Here is a 19571-nt window from a genome sequence, read left to right as displayed (position 1 = left end):
TCACCTACTCTTGCAGACTCGCCACTACATCATTCAATCCACCTAATGATTCAACTGTGCGTGAAATTGCTTTATTGTGCGAAGTCACATCTTCCACTAGCCTATTGACAGTTGCAACCAACTCCTCTTGCGCCTTGAGGTGAACCCATCTCCTCATCTTCGGCAACTGCCTTGCCTTTGGTGTTGCGCAAGTTTTAATAAGGCGCCACAATGTCTTGCTTACAAATCACAACTTGTCGGCTTGTCTGTCGACACCGACTCTGGAGTCCCTTTCTCAGCACGAGAATGAGCTCCGGTACCACTTGTCACGGGCCTAATTTCTTCAATAGGCCAGCACAGCGCGACAATCCTTCCTCACCGCAACAAGCATACTTGTCAGCTCGCTTGCAAGTCGCTAAAGCTGGTAATCAAAGTGCACAAGAGCAAGAGAGAATAGATGAAGAAGAATTGCAATCACAATGAGGGTGAATAAAAGAAAGCTCAACACATTTAATTCATTCACAATTTTGCCTGCAGGCTATTATAGTTCAAGTATACAGGCTGCCCCTTCGGGGTATTGATTCACCTGAACCAAACAACTTACATGAGACTCAACAAAAGCAAAACAAACTCTAGCCGCAACTTTACAATGTAAGTCGCAAGGGAACACTGCATGCACTTTGTCTTAATGTTATTAAAGAACTCTTGTACCTATATAAAGATGTTAAAAAGAACTAAATGGACCCTTCAATCTTAAAAAGTTGTGCAATTTAAGCTACGAAAATTAGAAGACTTGTCTCGATTTTACCTTTCTCTTGAGTAAAAGACAATCAAGATTTGCAAACGACATTTTTATATCTTTCAAAAAGGATTTTGTGAATCCGAATAAATCATTCTTTCAAACTTCTATAATTTTATCAACATAGTTATATATATTATATTAGACGAGTGTATCATCAAACACCCAAAATGTTTGACGTAAAATCAGGCAAATTTTGCATCGCTGATGCGTCTGTTCAGACGTGCAAATTTTTTTGTGTGAAAAAAATTCGAAGTCTAAAACTACGGCTAAACACACTTTTTTTGAAACTTTTTTTATGCTTAGTGGGATGATGCGCATCCAAGCTCGTTTGATGCATATGTTATGCAGTTTCATGTGTGTGTACAGGTTTTTCAGTGATCCAAAATCAATTGCTATGATTTTTTTGGCTCATAAAAAAATATTTTTTCATCAAAAAAACATGATTCAAGAGTCGATTTCCACTAAATTGAGCTTGCAGTTATATATATGAAAATGGGGGGTGCATGGAGCAATGCCGCATGTTCTTGTTTTGTTTTTAAGACTTTTAGCAACGGTTTTGAACCGCTGACTTGTGTTTTGCTTTAATGATCACGTGTGATCAGTGGTGTATATATAGGGTCAATATGAATGAGAAGCTTGCTTCCTCCTTGTTTCCATATCGATTCCCTTTCACTTTCTTAATGTTTTTCCGTGGTCACTCTCATGTTAAAAATAATATTTTTTTATAATAAGTTTGCTTGTCGGGTTTATATTATTTTATACCTGTTTTTATGTTATTTCTTATTTGTGCTTCATATTATTTCCTATTATTGTTTTCCGTGCATTTGCACAACTATATCCGGCTTCCCCGCTTCTGCTTAGCGCATCACTTATAGTATCCATTTCGTTTCCTGGTAAGTATACTCCCTTGCAATTTACAAAAGCACCCTTCTTTCAGAGAACAGCAGTACAGCACCGCTTTAGAGAGAGAGAGAGAGAGATGGCGAAGAAGGAGGTGATGGATGGGGTGGCTTCCATAGCGCTGCTCCCAAGTGGCTCAATCTCCGGCCATTTCATCCAACTCCCGCACTCTGTCTGCTATGCTCTCCATGGAACCGGTTCTCTCTCTCTCTCTCTCTCTCTCTCTCTCTCTCTCTCTGCTGTTTCTTTTAATGGGTGTGCACCCCCACCCCCACCCCCACCAGAAAAAGACCTCATGTGTTTCGTATCTTTTGAAAATGATTTGCCCCATTTTCTTGTTTTTGCAAGTCATGCTACTTGAATACTTGATACCCATATTCCTATTTTTAGGTTTTCTGGGTTCTGGACTTCTGTGTGTATGTGTGCGCGCGTTTTGCTGATATATGCATTCCAGTGAAGATTTTGATGCATTGGTTGTTTACGTCTCTTTGTATGTTATGCTTTAGGAACAGCAAATGCTTGGAGTTTTGCTTTTTCTGGTAGCATGTTTACTGGCTTGCTAAATTAAATGTGTGTTGACAAAATTACCATTAGACTGATGCCTTCCCGTCCAACTTATGTTTTTGCAGTGCGTGAAATAAGTAAACTTGTTTGATTAGTGCCAAATATTAGAGATGAAGTTACCGTCGACAGTTCTCATGCGTGACTCCGACCTAGAGGTGTGCATTAGTTACTTACAGTTGTAATTTCTCGTCCATCTGAATGGCCTTTGGATGCAAAGGCTATGATTTCATATTTAGAAGAACCTTCTCCTCTGAAAATGAACCATGCTTAATATTCTGAATCGTCGCCTTTGTAGCTATCTGTATAGAATTTGTTTTTCTTGTCAACAACGACAACAACGACAACGACAACGACAACGACAACGACAACGACAACGACAACGACAACGACAACGACAACGACAACGACAACGACAACGACAACGACAACGACAACGACAACGACAACGACAACGACAACGACAACGACAACGACAACGACAACGACAACGACAACGACAACGACAACGACAACGACAACGACAACGACAACGACAACGACAACGACAACGACAACGACAACGACAACGACAACGACAACGACAACGACAACGACAACGACAACGACAACGACAACGACAACGACAACGACAACGACAACGACAACGACAACGACAACGACAACGACAACGACAACGACAACAACAACAACAACTACAACTAGGCCTTCATCCCAAAACAATTGGGGTCGGCGATATGAACCAACAAAGAAAATCATTCTGTCACTAGGAGAAAAAGTAAAGGGAAAAGAAAGGAGAAGATTTTATTTATTAGCATGAAGTAGTTCTCCAAGTAATTGTCTGCTTTCAACATTCAAGACAAAATTTCAGGCATGATGACCCTCATAGCACCATTTGGCAGGAAATGTCATACTGATGGCTAATCTTTATGAACTATGCAACACCCAAATGGTTGGTAGACTGGAAGAATTTCCACTTTTCCAGTGTACTTATTATACTCCCTTCTCATGTTTAGAGAATAAGCTATTTGATTAGCCTTTTAGAGAATAAAAATGAAGTTTGTTGTGCGATGCTTATTTCACTCTTTCACATTTTTATGTGCGGTACTCTATATTGTGCATGTTAAAATCTACTTCAAAAACATTTATGAATTAAACCTTTTTTCATGGTAAGTAATTATTCATTGGAGTGTCTGCATATTGTGTAAAAAATCACATTCCTTTAGTGACAGTTTTAGTCACTTATTTATGTGATGTATTTTGTTTGGGAAGGGCTTTTGCTATTCATTCTAGCACGATGCCTAATTCTTGTGTTGTTCTGTGACAGAAATAGCATGCGAGAGGGAGTGTAGTAGAGGGGAAGATTATCGTTTGGTTAGGCTTACAATATCCGATTATATCGTAAGCTTCAATTGACATTCTTCCTTGTAGCACTTGACATTTTAGGTTGGTACAGCCTAGAAGGATTTTATATATTTACAATTGCTATGTGACAGACCAAGAAGGAGAGGAATGTCATTGTGGAGTGCAGGGGACATGATGCAGCTCGGTTTTGCAATGTTGAGCATGCTCATGGGTAACTCTTTCTTACACAATCTGTGAATTCATGTCATATCATTCCTATCGGCTACATTGTTATGCCATTAATGGATGGATGGAGTTTTTTTTTTTCAATTTAATAATTGGCTAGCTTGTCATTCATGGAGTATGTTCAGTGGGCATAATTCAAGGTGGACCCAAGTAGCCTAGGTCCACATTGAGCAAGCAAACTCATGTTTCCTATGCCAGTTCAATTTGCACAAGGTTGGCATTCCTGCACCTTGATCGAGTAACTTGATGACTCCAGCTTCTGCTGCAACTTAGTCTTCTTCAAGTCCCAATAGCACCGATGCTCTAATTTCTCGTTAATCCTACCCAGTATGAGTTCAATCCTAGTCACCAGCCATTTCTTTTGCTAATTATTCTAGTGGAGTACGCAAATTGCAGCTTGCTGTTTTTGATTGGTGACATGCATGACTTGTATGAAAAAAATTAATGGTTAGTAGATGCTGTTCTTAAACAAGCTTGCCTTTTTACCTATAACTATGCTATTGCATACTGAATGGTAATAGTACGGGTGCTTTCTGCAGTTGGGATAATGATGTTATTAGCATGTTAGAAAGGAGGGAAGACAAAGATGAAATTTTGGTTTCATTTGAGTGTGAGACACTGAAGTCTGATAAAGCGGCCGAAGATCACATCAGACAGTTCATGCCAAAGTTAGTTGGTCTTGGAGCTGTAGGTCAGTATTATGCTTCTTTGATAATTGTTTACCATAACCACAGTGTTGAAATGGTATCATTTTGATAGCATGAAAATTATTGGATATTTTAGGGGAACCTTTCTATTATGAGCAATATGTGTGAATGTTGGAAATAAATTTGTAACTGTTATCTTGAAGAAAAGAAAGATTTGAACTACTTAATTCATAATCACTTTATTTTTTAAGATCTTTAGAACTTGAAACATTTAAGCTTTTTTGTTAACTTTAATTTTGTTGAAGTTTCTGCCTTTTGCCTATCTATGTGGAAACATATTAAAATCCGTGCCCTTTTGTTATTCTATTATATGGTACTCCATGAGTAGTATACATAAATCAATGTTTTAAATTTTCAAATTTTGCGAATGAGCAAGAATTCTTGCTTTATCAGATGAACAAATTGATAATTTTCAGACAAGTATGTTCATGTTATTAGGAGCAAAGTTAGATTGGGGTATATGATTTATCCATGAGTGATATTTATTGTGATGCGATTGGGTCTGGATCTGGATCTGGATTGGATCCAGATCTAGATCCAATATATTCATCCTGAGTCAATCTGTATATTCACGTGTTTTTAGTTATCCTTTTATGTTTCCTTTATTACCCCTATTAGTTGTGTTTTCTCTTTTGTATTCATGGGGTAATGTTGTAATATCACTAAAAGTGAGGTTTATATAAAATAGAAGGAAGACCCGCACGTTCCTACATTGGGAAACGTGTATTCAAGAAACTGTCCAGCCTCTTTTCTCTTCTTTCTCTTCTGTGCAGCATCTCTAAAACAACATCAAGATAGCAAAATCTGTTATGGTATCAGAGCATGATTTCATTGATAGGGTTATCCAAGGTAAGTTCTTATAGATCTTGATTGTTTTTCCAGATCTCTTCTTCTATTATGTTTTAGTTCTCCCCTCTTCTTTGTAAGGAAATATGTGGATATACAAAACAAGGGCCTCTAAGGGCTTACAAGATCATAAACACAGTGCATATGCACATACATAAGTCCAACTAAGGGACAATACAAGAGCACAAAGGCACAACACAAGCACTAAGTGCATTCAAGACATTAAAGAACTAGAGAGAATAACACAAAATATAAAAAGTATTAATATTATTGAGCATGAATGCTTAAGAGTGGCATTAAACAATGAGGGGAACAAAGCCCCTATTTATACACATTACAAGAGAGAGAGAGACCAAATGGGAGCTCCCAATAGGGTCATTGGGACCTCCCAACAGTCATATTTATGACCGTTGGAGAGCCCCCAATGACTCTATGGTCAAAAGACTATAGAGCCCTTGCTCAAAAGGGCAAAATACAAAAAGAAAAAATAAATAAATAAGAGAAAAACTATTCCTAATGAACAATCCCTATTACATGAGTAAAATGATAAAAATACCCTAGAGGATATTTACCTATTACATCATTATAAATAATATATATATATATATATATATACATTATGAAACAAATCTATATGCATGACAATACATACATATATATCATAGTCACAAATATCGGTATCAGCTATTATCTCGGCGAGGCTATTTCTCGCGATATTATCGGTTTGGTGATAAATCCTAGGAAAATATCTGGAAAATTCTTTGGACTTAAAAAATAAATAAAAAATAACAAAAATAAGAAAATTTCATGCTTAGACAAAAAAGTACATAAATAGTAAAATAAATAATTAAAATATGTAAAAGAAGGAAGAAAAACATATTTAAAATGTAAAAAATAAATAAATAGTAAAACTAATTGATAATATCATGATATATAAATTTCTGATATTTTGAAAATATCCCAATATTTTACCTTTAATATTGTTTTTCCATCATATCGTGACAATATCGTGATATTTTCAAAATATCGCCAATATCTGTGACTATATACATATATATATATATATATATATTTATATATATACAAAACATTCTCCACCACGTTTCTTTCTTGACTTGCTTCTTTTAATCGTTCCTTTTTGTGGATTCCATCTTGTTTCCGAATTGTTCTTCTTCTCTCACTGGTTTAATATATTATCTCACTAATTTGCTGCACAAGTTAGTTTTTTTTCCTTCTATTCAAGATCGGATTTGATATATCAAAGATATTGCAAATCAGATCTAATCAGTGTGCATCTCTTTTGTGATCAATGTATTTTTAAAGTGTTTTCTTTGTGATTTGCGTGAATCTTGTGAAAAAGTTGTATCATATACCTGACCCTGGTCCATATGGGTTCTAATGTACATTGTATTATGGGTCTGGATATTATACCAGACCCGGATCCATTATGTATACCAAAACATATAAATATATGTCTTTAGGTCACAATTTCATTGATTGAAATTGTGACAGCCGCAACCCCTCTTCTTCTATTCTTTTCTCTTTCTCTTTCTCTCAATACAGGTTCTACAGAGGATTCTAACATGGTATCAGAGCCGAGATCCATCTAGGGGTTGAAGAGGCTTCCAAAAGGTGTGTCCGACCAGAGGTTTGAGGATTCCTTCATCTCTTGTCTTCTTCAGTTTTGTTCCTTCTTCATCTCTCGTTTTTTCATTTCTTCTCTAGTTCTTTTCTGGTGGATTCACGTCTCACGTGAATCCCTAAATTCACGTGTGAGGAGTTCACGTGAATCCTTTGTTCACGTAAATCCCGTGTGTCAAAAAAAAAGAGGGAAAACTCATTTCACGTGAATTGCTAAAGTCGACCCACCTTCTTCTTCACCTGGTATATTCAGATCTGGTGCACCAGATCTGTACCCTCTACGCATTCCCCTCTGCACATCCCTTCTTCTTTCTCATTTTGACTGGAATATTCAGATCAGATCTGAAATACTAAGTTTTTTTGTTGTTGTCCAGATTTGCTGTGTGACAGCATTTTTTCAATCTGATTCTTATTCCTGAAGTGTCTCCCCTTGCAGCCTATTTCTTCTTGCTGTCACAACTGGTATTCACATTGTGTTTTGTCTGAAAATACAGTTAGTTTCAAATTCTATTCAATGTGTGAGGAGTTCCATTGCATTAATCTCAAATCTTATAAAAAAAAGGTGGAAGGGAAAACTTAGATCTGGAGATCTGGTCCCCTTTTAAATCTGACAGTCTCTGATCGCCAGTTTTTGAAGGTTACTCAACAACAACAATAACATCTACGCCTTCATCCCAAAACAATTGGGGTCGGCGATATGAACCAACAAAGAAAATCATTTTGGGTCTTCCACACAAATCCTTTTCCTCCAATCATTTCTATCCAATGCCATGTCCTCGGTGAGGTTCAAAGATTCATATCCTTTCCTATCATCTCCATCCAAGTCTTCCTAGGCCTACCCCGACCTCTTTTAACTAATATATTTTCCCATTTCTCCATCCTTCTAACTGGAGCATCATTAGGCCTTCGCTGAATATGTCCAAACCACCATAAACGATTCTCTCTCATCTTATTTTCAATGGGTGCAACGCCTACCTTCTTACGTATCTCCTTGTTCCGAATCTTATCTTTTATTGTATTTCCACACATCCATCTAAGCATACACATCTCAACTACACTCATTTTTTGAATATGATGTCTCTTGGCAGCCCAACATTCCGTACCATATAGTAAAGCGGGCCTAATACTCGTTCTATAAAACTTTCCCTTCAACCGTAATGGCATTCTACGATCGCACAACACTCCAGTTGCACTTTTCCATTTCATCCACCCAACCTTTATCTTATGATTTACATCTCCATCAATTTCTCCATACTTTTGAATGATAGATCCCAAATATTTGAAATAATCATCCACCAGTATTTCTTGCTCACCAAGCTTCACTACACTCCCATCACTACTTCGTTGCTTACTAAACCAACATTTCATATATTCTGTCTTACTCTTACTCAACTTAAAACCTCTTGCTTCCAATGTCTGTCTCCATAATTCTAACTTAGCATTAACCCCAACTCTAGACTCATCAATCAAAACAATATCATCAACAAACAACATACACCATGGCACATTTTCTTAAATTGATCTTGTAAGCTCATCCATCACTATAGCAAAAAGGAAAGAGCTTAAAGCAGATCCTTGATGTAACCCAACTGTTATAGGAAAATTGGTTGTCACCCCTCCACAAGTGCAGACATTGGTTACTACTCCTTCATACATATCCTTAAATTATACTAATGTACTTGAGAGAAACACCTTTCTTCATCATTGTTCACTAGAGAACGTCCCTAGGTACTCTATCGTATGCCTTCTCCAAATCAATAAAAACCATATGCAAATCTTTGTTCCTCTATCTATATCTCTCAATAAGTTGTCTAAGAAGATGTATAGCTTCATTAGTTGATCTTCCAGGCATAAAACCAAATTGATTCTCCGATATCATGACAACCTTCCTCAACCTAGACTCGATCACCCTCTCCCAAAGTTTCATAGTATGACTTATGAGTTTTATACCACGATAGTTTGTGCAATCTTTTATATCACCCTTATTCTTATATAGAGGCACCAAAGTACTCTTCCTCCACTCATTAGGCATCTTATTTGTCCGCCAAATCTTGTTAAAAAGATTTGTCAACCATTCTAAACCTTTCTCTCCCAAGCATTTTAAGTCTCGATAGGTATACCATCTGGGCCAACTGCCCTACTTGATTTCATTTTCTTCAGAGCCTCTGCAATTTCTTTCTTTTGAATCTTGCGCATGAAGTCAAGATTCATCTCATGACAATGAATGGACAAGTCTCCAAGATCCTGAGCATGACTTTCATTAAATAGCTTATCAAAATAATCTTTCCATCTCTCCTAATCTCCTCATCTTTGACTAAAACCCTTTGTGTTTCATCTTTGATACATCTAACCATACCCAGATCCCTCGATTTCCTATCTCTTATCTTTGCAAGCCTATAAATATCCTTCTCTCGCCCTCTTTGGTATCCAACTTGTCATAAACCTCCTTATATACCTTATTCCTCGCGTTTCGAACTACTTTTTTAGCTTCCTTCTTTGCTATCATATACTTCTCCAAATTCTCATTATCACGACTCTTACTTAGATTTTTATAACACTCTTTTGACCTTAATAGCTAATTTGACATCCTCGTTCCACCATGATGTATCCTTACCTAGCAGTGCACCACCTTTAGACTCACCCAATACCTCCTTAGCCATCTTTCTCATGCCATCCGTTATTCTCAAAAAAAAAAAGTGGCCATCAACAAAATTCTCTGGTAGTAGACTGAGCACTTCATGAATACCCTTGTTAAATTTCCTTTCTTCATGGATTCTCATTCTTCTCAATCGAGTCTTTCTTTGAGTTTTCTCAATCAGCTTGTTTCCGAAAAGTTAACCAGCTCAAACTTCTTGATTTGGAAGAGACAAATCATTTCTTTTATAAAAAGCCAAGGTCTCTTAGGTCACCTGGATGAAACCACTCCAGTCCCGCTAGAATTTGTTACGAGAGAAGAGAAAGATGATAAAGAGGCAAGTTCAATTGTGTATGTCAAAAATGCAGAATACCTCAACTGGGAAAGAAAAGATCAATCAATAGTTGCATACATCACTTTTACCTTGTCTCAAGAGGTTCTTGTTACAATCCCCGACAATTGTACAACCCTGCAACTTTAGGAGAGATTGGTTCAGACATATTCACAAGTTTCACAGGCGAGGATGGTTTTTCTCAAAAGGGAATTTCAGCTGCTGAGAAAAGATTCCATGACCATCATGGAATATCTAAACAAGATGAAGACTATCACAGACCAACTTGCAGTTATAGGATATGCGGTGAGTGACAATGATATGGTGCAACAAACTCTGAGTGGATTGGGATCCGACTATAATATGATCGTCACTTCACTACTGTGTCTACCTACCCTTCCTACTTTTGATGAGTTGCGAGCTAAATTAATTCAGTATGAAATGACTCTGAAGGGATTTTCTAAAGAAACTCATGCTCATACAAATTCCCAAGAAGTTTTTGCCACAGGGGTGACTTATTGTCGAGGACGAGGGTAAGGGGGACAAGGGCGAAATGGACACGGAGGACGTTGATTGCTTTCCACTCCAAGTATGTTGACTCATGCTCAGGGACAAAGATCTATTCCCACTTGCTTCATTTGTAACAAAAGGGGGCATATCAAGGCAAATTATTGGCACAATCCTGAAAATAAATGAAAGACTCCACAGACAGAACAAAAAAGAAAGTCCAACAATATCAGAGACAATTGAGAGATTAGAGATTTGCTGATATCTGCCTTGTCAGAATTGAAATTAAAACAGAATGATCAAGGCACCTGGTTCGTTGACTTAGGAGCAACAACTCACGTGACTGGCGATGCAGGTAAACTTTCTAAACCTTATTCCTTATTTTGGCAAAAGTAAAATTGTCACTAGAGATGAATCCTACCATCCTGTTTTTCAAGTTAGAAAATATGTCGTTCCCATGTCACATTCTACTCTTGAACTTTCTGATGTCCTTCATGCTCCCAATATCAAGAAAAATATTGTCTCTGTTTCTAAACTTGTTGATGATAATCATGCTTCAGTCGAATTCACTCCCTTCTCTATGCAGGTCAAGGACCTTCGCACGAGGAAAACATTCGCTGAAGAAAAGAGACGAGGCAATATGTATGTCTTTGAAGAAGCTCCATGTCCTCCCGTCCGCCCCACTCAACTGGATTCAAAGTCTTCATTAGAGTCGTGTTCCTTCTCTTCAGCAAATGTTTTTAGTATTTCTGAATGTAATAAGCATTTCTTATGGCACAATCGATTAGGACATTGTGGGAGTCATTTTATTGAGAAACTTGTTTCTAATAATCTCATTCCAAAAGAAAGTCTCAATGTGGACGAGAAAAGTCAGAAGTGTTCCAGTTGTCTTTTATGCAAAAGTCATGCATTGCCTTTTCACTCTATTATTAATTTATGTTGATGATATTGTTATCACAAGAAACTCTGAAGATCACATCAAAGAAGTGAAAAACCTATTAGGCCAGAGGTTCAAAATGAAAGATCTCGGGGCCTTGCGCTATTTTCTTGGTATAGAAGTCGATAGCCAGGCTCATGGCTTGACTCTCACTCAGCACAAGTATACGATAGATATTCTCAGCAAGACAGGTATGAAAGACTGCAAACCTTTAGCAACTCCAAGTATGCTCCACCAAAAATTAAGTACTCATGATGGAGATCTGTGTTAGGACCCCACCAAGTGTAACGCCCCAAAAATCAAGGACTTGTAACTTTTTAGAATAGTTTAGAAAGCTTTGAAATCATATAATTATCAGAGTTTAAATAATACTTCAGCGGAAAATGATATTTTTAAAACCACAAGTCAATGGACCTTGAGCGCGTTACAACGTAAACTTTCCTTTTGTCAAATCCCGCACAACCATTGAAATCAAATGGTTTAGAAACAGAGTTTCAATAATTGAGAATTCATTTGTTGAAACCAAGAAGAAGCTTACTAAAACAGTTTTATTAACTCACGGTTTAATAAAAGAGAAATTTTGAAACACACTTTATACCAAATTTACCAACATGTCCTCAGGAGCGAAACGTCAGGGAAAGAGCTCTATCTTGATCTCATCACGCCATCATGCCATCGCGACAGTATTACAAATCCATTACCTGCCCATAAAATGGGTCAGTTTAACTAAAAACTGGTAGGTGCACAGACAGGACAATATTGAACATAATTAAGCAGAATAATTTAATATGTCAAATAGACAGGCAATTATATAGCAATTTAATTTCAACAGATTCACAGAGCAACTATCATGAGCACAATGCTAAAATTATTACAAGCATTTTACTAGCACAAGTAGGCTAACTATTACAAGCAAAACACTGCACAAGAAAGTTAACTAGCAAAACACAATGCTTCATCAACCACACACCCAATTCCATAAGTATTGAACATGTTGTACCCTATAACTTTCATACATGCATAACTGAACACATTGTGTGATCAGATTTAAATTATGTTTCGATATTAACTGGCCAAGCGGGTACGCACAAGGCACGATTCTAGAAACAGCCTAGACTGATCCGGGGGTTTATTATGCTATGTATTTTATGATAACCCGGATAGCTGACTGAGTCCGCACCTAAGGGAACGGTCGGTGACCAAGAGAGAAATCCCCAAAGCAGCATAAACAATGGATGCATCCCAAACATGGAGAGCTACCACCTAGGATAATTATGGTAGTCTCATTCCCCTAACTCCGATGACTGGGGAAGCCGAGTCTTTTGCTCGTAACTGCCATTAATGGCCTGTCCATCAAAGTTTTGTACCTTCATGTCCTCTCTCCTGACAGGAGTCAGCGATTCGAATGAGTACATCAGGGGTAGTTAACTGAAGACTCATTCTACATACTCTGGTCTTTCGACCCACTCGAGTATCTTGTCGGTGAAGGCGAAAACATCACTTATTTAGGTGATCACAACATTTTGTTATTTGCGCTCATCGAGGTTGCCACAACCCACTCATCCAATCATCGCAACGTAAGAAGACGTACTTGTCAAAAAGTACGGTCGTACATGTCATAAGTACGACTACGATGAAAGGGATATGGTTCCACAAAAGAAACCCCAACAGATGTTATCTGCAAAAGAATTAATACAACACAACATAAATCTTGAATTCACTTCAACAACATTTTTCATATTTCATGATGCAAGGTCATCTCAGATCTCTCGTCCGATCAACAAAGTACTTAACATGTTGTGCATGTCTAAAAGTACGCTATACTGAACCAGGGAGGTCTGTGGGCTTCTCAAAAGGAATACCCAACACACAACTTCATAACAACTCAAAGAATATAGGAGTGCTCATTTGGCACGATTCATCCTTAAAAGCCATAATGCCACATTAAGTCATTCACACAAGACACAACACTATCAATCTTACATCCAAAATTTATCTTAGTATCGACATGTTACACTAGTTTGATACATAAAGAATGGGTCCTTCAACAGAACCCCACTCATTCATATGCTCATGCCCCTGATCTGGGTTATTCAAAATGAGCCGCAACTTGAGTCAAGGTTATAAAACATTTCTCCCAAGTGTGTGGACTTGGGAGGTGTCAAATGTGACTTCGCAATCCTGCAAGACTTAATCATACTTTGCAAAAGTTGTGCATTTTGAAGAGCCCTGGGTTTGCAGAAGGAAATCCTCTTTAAAAGAACTATAGTGCACAAGTGCAACTTCTAGTGTTTTGAAAACAGGTGATAACAGGATAGGCATAAGACTACATTTATGTAAGTACATATTTACCATGAGTGTGAGCATATACAGGTTATAACATGTCAACAAACAACTCTCGACTTGCGATGCCGTACATCGAGGGAAAAGCACATAAGTAATACATGAGGTGCCAAACCATACATTGACCACTTAGACAGGCAAAACATATAAGGTCATAAGTAATACACAAGATACGAAGTCGTACCACACTCAAAGGAAATGTGCAAGCAAAAATGGTTGCAAGCAAACAAGGGCATATGTATTTCAAGAAATACGAAACCACACCTCAACTCATAAGCAACTAGGCAAAATAATGATCGAAGAATGAAATTGTACATCGACCCATAGGAACGTACATGCAAGCAATTAAGGGCATAAGTATTGCAAAAAGTATGAAACCACCTTCAACCACATAAGCAAATACGCAAATTAATACTCAAAGAGTAAGATCATACATCGACTCATAAATATGCAGACAAGAAAATATGCAATGCAGAAGCAATATAAATCTAAGCATATCTAACATGGGCATCTTAATTATTTCAACTTAACTAGGTTCATTTATTGCCCTCTGTGCGACTTTACCCTACCTTGGGATGTCGTGCAACTGCGTACGCCTACGCGTGAGGATAATATGAGGGTTGAGCCGCAGAGCACGATCGAGACCTGTTGCGTAAATCTGCAAGAGTGCGAAACATTTAATTATGTTAATATAATTAATGGTGCAACGGGGCAAGGGTAGAATTAGGCGACAGGGGACGAGGCCTTGCCGACGGCACTAAGGCGGTAGGGGACGAGCCCCTGCCAATGACAGCGAAATCGACAGGGGGGCAGCCCCTGCCGATAGCAACGAAGCGGCAGGGGTCGCGCCCCTGCCGACGGCAGCGAATCGGTAGGGGTCGAGCCCCTGCCGACGGTGGCGAATCGGCAGGGGTCAAGCCCCTGCCGATGGCAGCAAAACAACAGGGGAGGCATCCTCTGCCGTCTGCACCGAAGGGGCAGGGGGCTAGCCCCTGCCGACGATGGCGAATCGGCAGGGGTCGAGCCCCTGCCGATGGCAGCAAAACAGCAGGGGAGGCAGCCCCTGCCGTCTGCACCGAAGGGGCAGGGGGCTAGCCCCTGCCGACGAGAGAGGGATCGGGGCGGCAGGAGCCATCAGCCTCCTGCCGACCCCTACGAAGATGGCCCCTGCTGGGTTTAAAAGAAGAGGGGCCGGGAGACAGGGGGACGACCGACTTCCTGTGGGTCGCCCGATCTCTCACAGGGAAGAGAAGGCGTAGACAGGGGCCCCGTAGGTCCCCTGTCGGCCCCTAATGGATACGCAGGGCGCGACAGGGGTCGCGCGCAGCCTGCCGGCCTCCCTGCGAACCCCTAAGAAGGGGGAAAAAGAGGGAGGTGAAGAGGGAAGGCACGGCACAGGCAGTATGCCGTCTGCCAGCCTCTCGGCAAGCCCTCAAAGAGAGGGAAAGAAGGGAGGAGGGGTGCCGTAGGGGTGACTAACCCCCTGTAGGCCTACCTGCAACCTCAAGAGAGAGGGGGAGGCGACAGGGGCCCCGTAGGCCACCTGTCGGGCCTCCGATGGGTACAGGCGAGGCGGGAGGCCGCGGCAGGGGCCGTGCGCTGCCTGTCGGCCTCCCGGCGAGGTGATAGAGAGAGAGACGAAGAGGAGAAGAGGGAGGAGGAGAGTGGCGTACCTGGGAGGCGGTGGCCGGCGTCGGCGTGGGGCGCAACGACGGCGGCGGTGGCGAGCGCAGAGGAGATCGAGGGCAGCGGCGTCGGGAGGAGAGGAGGAGGAGGAGGAGAGAAGGGAGGTGTGCCTCCCCTCATGCCCTTCTCTTAAAGACTCGGGGAAGGCGACAATCGGGGAAACCCTCAAGGGGTTTCCTTAATTGTCGAGGAGGGTGGAGCGGCGTGGGCAGGGCGCGGCGCACAGGGGAGAGGATTTGTTTTAACAAATCCTCCCTCTGTGTCGGGTTATGAAACCCTAATGAAGGGGGGCCTGGGTCGGGTCCGGACCCGACCCGGCCCTGGTCCATTTTTTTTTTTAGCGGGTTTTACACCAAGTACCGCAGTCTAATAGGGATGTTGCAGTATCTCACTTTTGCTCGACCTGATATTGTTTATTCAGTCAATCAAGTGTCTCAATTTATTCATGCACCACGTACTGAACATATGGAGGTGGTTAAGAGGATACTTAGATATCTAAAAGGGACCATTGGAGATGGGTTGATATATTCTTCACAGTCGTTTGGCAAGGATGTGCGTGAACTTACTGTATATTGTGATGCAGACTAGGCAAGAGATCCTGATGAACGAAGGTCTACGTCAGGATATTGTGTCTTTATTGAAAGAAACTTAGTCTCTTGGAATAGTCGAAAACAAAAGGCTGTTGCTAGATCAAGCACTGAAGCTGAGTATAGATCCATGGTTGCCGCTACTGTCGAAGTCACATGAGTCAGGCATTTACTAACTGAAGTGGGTGAAACGATCTCTCTGTCTACCTTGCTGTGTGACAATCAAAGTGCTCTCAATATGTCATTCAATCCAGTACATCACAGTCGTGCTAAGCATATTGAGATCGACCAATATTTTGTGAGACAAAAAGTTGAAGAAAAAGAGATCGAGCCTGAATTTGTTAATACTGAAAGACAAGTTGCAGACATTTTTACAAAGAGCTTGACAAAAATCGCTTTTGGATGCTTAAAGGCAAGTTGTTCATGGTTCAAAACCATGATCAACTTGAAGGGAGGTGAAAAAGTTGTATCACATACCCGAGCCGGGTCCATATGGGTTCTAGTGTACATTGTATTCTGGGTCTGGATATTATACCAGACCCGGATCCATTCTATATACCAAAACATATAAATATATGTCTTTAGGTCACGATTTCATTTATTGAAATCGTGACAGCCGCAACCCCTCTTCTTCTATTCTTTTCTCTTTCTCTTTCTCTCAATACAGGTTCTACAGAGGATTCTAACATCTTGCCTATATCCTTGTGTAGCCTATATCCTCTTTCTTGGTGTTCTCTTTAACCTTGTGTAGCCTATATCTTCTTGCATTAAAAGTTTGTTGTTGCTCCATATTGATAAAAAACAAAGTTATTGATACAAGGGATCTGAGTTTTTGGTACTACAAAAAAAAAAACAAAAACAAAAAAAATGCAGTATTTATAATCCCATTTATTGCTCGTATAATGATTGATTGCATGGAGTAGGTTACTTTTCTCCATCCTTTCTCGGTCTTTTCTTCTTCCATTCTTGAATTATTCGTGCATTACTTTTCTTTATTTCTGTCATTATTACCTATAACGTGTCATGGATTCTACTTTTCAATCTTCTCCAAATCTTTCATCTAATTTTCTTTCTCAGTTAGTCTTGGAAAAGCTCAAAAATTTTAATTTCTGGATTTGGAAAAGGAAAATTACTCATTTTTATAAAGAGTCAGGTATCTATTGGGGCACCTACATGGTTTTGTCTAGGTCCCCCCAAAGTTTGTTTTGTAGAAAGATAAAGATGAAAAATGATAGATTGTTAAATCTATGTAGGTTAGAAATCTAGAGTTTATCAGTTAGATGAAGAAGGATCAAACACTTGTTGCTTATATCACTTCGACTCATTCTCAAGAAGTTTTGATTGGACTCGATATTATAAATCTTGATTGTTTGCATAATTGATTTTAATATAAATTTTTTTGTTTTATTAGGACAAAAATGATGGATAAAGGGAAAGGACTTGTGTCATCTTCATCCCCACATATGAGTTTTTCTGCTAGTTTTGTTGATAGTTGTAGTGGGAGTGATGATGTAGGGCCACTTGTTAAGACATATGTAATAATATGTAATAATACATCTATGTATATAAATATAGATGTATTTACCATAATACCCGATAGGGGTATTATGGTCTTTTCACAAGTACCCAATAGGGGTACTTTGGGTACTTGTTTTATTTCTTTTATTTTGCTGTTTTTTATTTTTTAAATGTATTTTGGGATACCGAAAAGGGGCCCCACAATGGAGTCGTTGGGGCCCCCAACGACTCTATTGGGAGCCCCCTTTGGTCTCCCTTTTATAAATAGGGGGAACCCCCTTGTATTTTGTATGGCTCTTAGAGAGCTCCTCTTCAATAAAAGAAATATTCTTTTATGTGTGTAGCCTTATTATAAGGCCCTTCGTATATCCCTTGGTGGATTTTCTCTCTTGTGCTTGTTTCTTTTGTCCGTGTTGGACATTGTGAATGCTTTGGCATTCTTGAATTCTTCCGCATACTTCATTACATGGTATTAGAGCCATACGATCTTCTAAGGTAAAATCGTGTCTCTCTCTACTTCCTTTCTTTCTCACATCTTCATTTTGTAGCAATGAAAGTCAAGATCGATCTATCATTCAAACTCAATGGGAAAAATTACATGATGTGGGTATCCGCAATGGAGAATAATCTCAAAGGCAAGAAGCTTTGGGGTTATGTAATGGGAACCGTTCCGGAACCCCAACTTAAGCTCACAAAGATGGAAGGAGATCAAGAGAAAGCACTTGAAGGCGATGCTCGTCTCAAGGCCATTGAAGATTATAATCACCAAATGGATGATTGGGAGAGCAACCATGCAAAAATCCTAGCATGGTTTATGAATAATGTCGAACTCAAGGTATGTGCAAATATTGCAAAATTCCGCTGGGCAAATGAAGCTTGGTTTTTTTTGAAGGGTATGTTTACCCAAAAGGATCTTGCAAGAGCTTATTTTTTGCAAGAAAAAGTAAGAACCACAAAACAAGGTGACATGAGCATACAAGATTATTATAGTGCTCTAAATCCTTTGTGGGATGAATTGGCTCTTTTAGAGCGTAAATGGGTGGCTATGGAGGGTGTGGTAGTAAGACAAAAACAAATGGAACAAGATAGATTGTTTCAATTTTTATTTGGGCTTCGTCCCGAATTTGAACAAGTTAGATCCTCACTTCTCCATAGATCTACGTTTCCTCCCTTAGAAGAGGCTATTGCCGAGATTACTCAAGAAGAGACTAGGCATAGCATGGGTAAAAGCATAGAGGAAGTTCTTGCCGTATCTAAACCCGACAATCATGTTAAAACATACAAACCACCTCATTTTGGTAAGCAAGAGAATGGAGGAAGAAAAATGATTATATGTCATCATTGTTATGAGCCGGGACATATTAAACCCGTTTGCCCAAAACTAAATGGGGCATTCAAGCCAAAGGTGGCTTCCGTTGAAGAATCATCCACCAAAGAAGATGACGGCAAGAACGGGGATCTCAAAGATACTCTTGGACAAATCTCCTTGGCTCTCCAACAAATTCTAAAGGCTACTTCTTCCACCTCCGGTGCCGCCATTGCCTCATCATCACCTCCCGGTACGTATTCTTGGATTTTAGATTCCAGAGCCTCTTTTCACATGACTCCTCATGAAAATGCATTAACCAATGTGCACACCAATTCAAAAATATCTTGTGTCTCTACGGTCGATGAAACTTTTCTCAAAATAAATGGTATGGGAACTCTTGATTCTAAAAATGTTCAAAATTTTTTTGTTCCAAAAGTTACAATAGTTCTTAAATTAAATCTTAACCTCTTTTCCGTTTCTCAAATAGCCGACCATGGATGTGAAATATTTTTCTCATCCCAAGGGTGCTTTGTGCAGGATCTCCGGTCCGGGAAGCGGATTGGGCAAGGCCATAGGAAGGGAGACCTTTATTTTATGGATAACTTAATACTTCCAAATACCTCATTTTGTACTTATGTCCAAGACAAAAATATTGAAACTTGGCATAAAAGGCTTAGACATCCAAGTTACTC

The 19571-nt window shown here is 39.4% G+C and overlaps 1 protein-coding gene across 4 annotated transcripts in view; it reads left to right on the top strand.

Moving 5' to 3' along the window:
- Window positions 1-1732: 1732 nt before the first annotated feature.
- LOC149818789 (uncharacterized) overlaps window positions 1733-19571 on the top strand; it is a 183594-nt gene continuing 165755 nt past the window's right edge. For all 4 annotated transcript variants that reach the window (XM_089985964.1, XM_089985963.1, XM_089985961.1 and 1 more), the window contains exons 1-4: window positions 1733-1878; window positions 3570-3643; window positions 3739-3818; window positions 4372-4523. In XM_089985964.1, the coding sequence (XP_089842090.1) occupies window positions 1761-1878; window positions 3570-3643; window positions 3739-3818; window positions 4372-4523 (424 nt within the window). In that variant the 5' untranslated portion in view covers window positions 1733-1760. The remainder of the gene's footprint in view (window positions 1879-3569; window positions 3644-3738; window positions 3819-4371; window positions 4524-19571) is intronic.

The sequence above is a fragment of the Nuphar pumila genome, chromosome 13 (assembly GCF_984573655.1).
Source record: "Nuphar pumila chromosome 13, dmNupPumi1.hap1.1, whole genome shotgun sequence".
Classification (NCBI taxonomy): Eukaryota; Viridiplantae; Streptophyta; class Magnoliopsida; order Nymphaeales; family Nymphaeaceae; genus Nuphar; species Nuphar pumila.
This window is presented reverse-complemented; position numbering and strand designations above follow the sequence as displayed.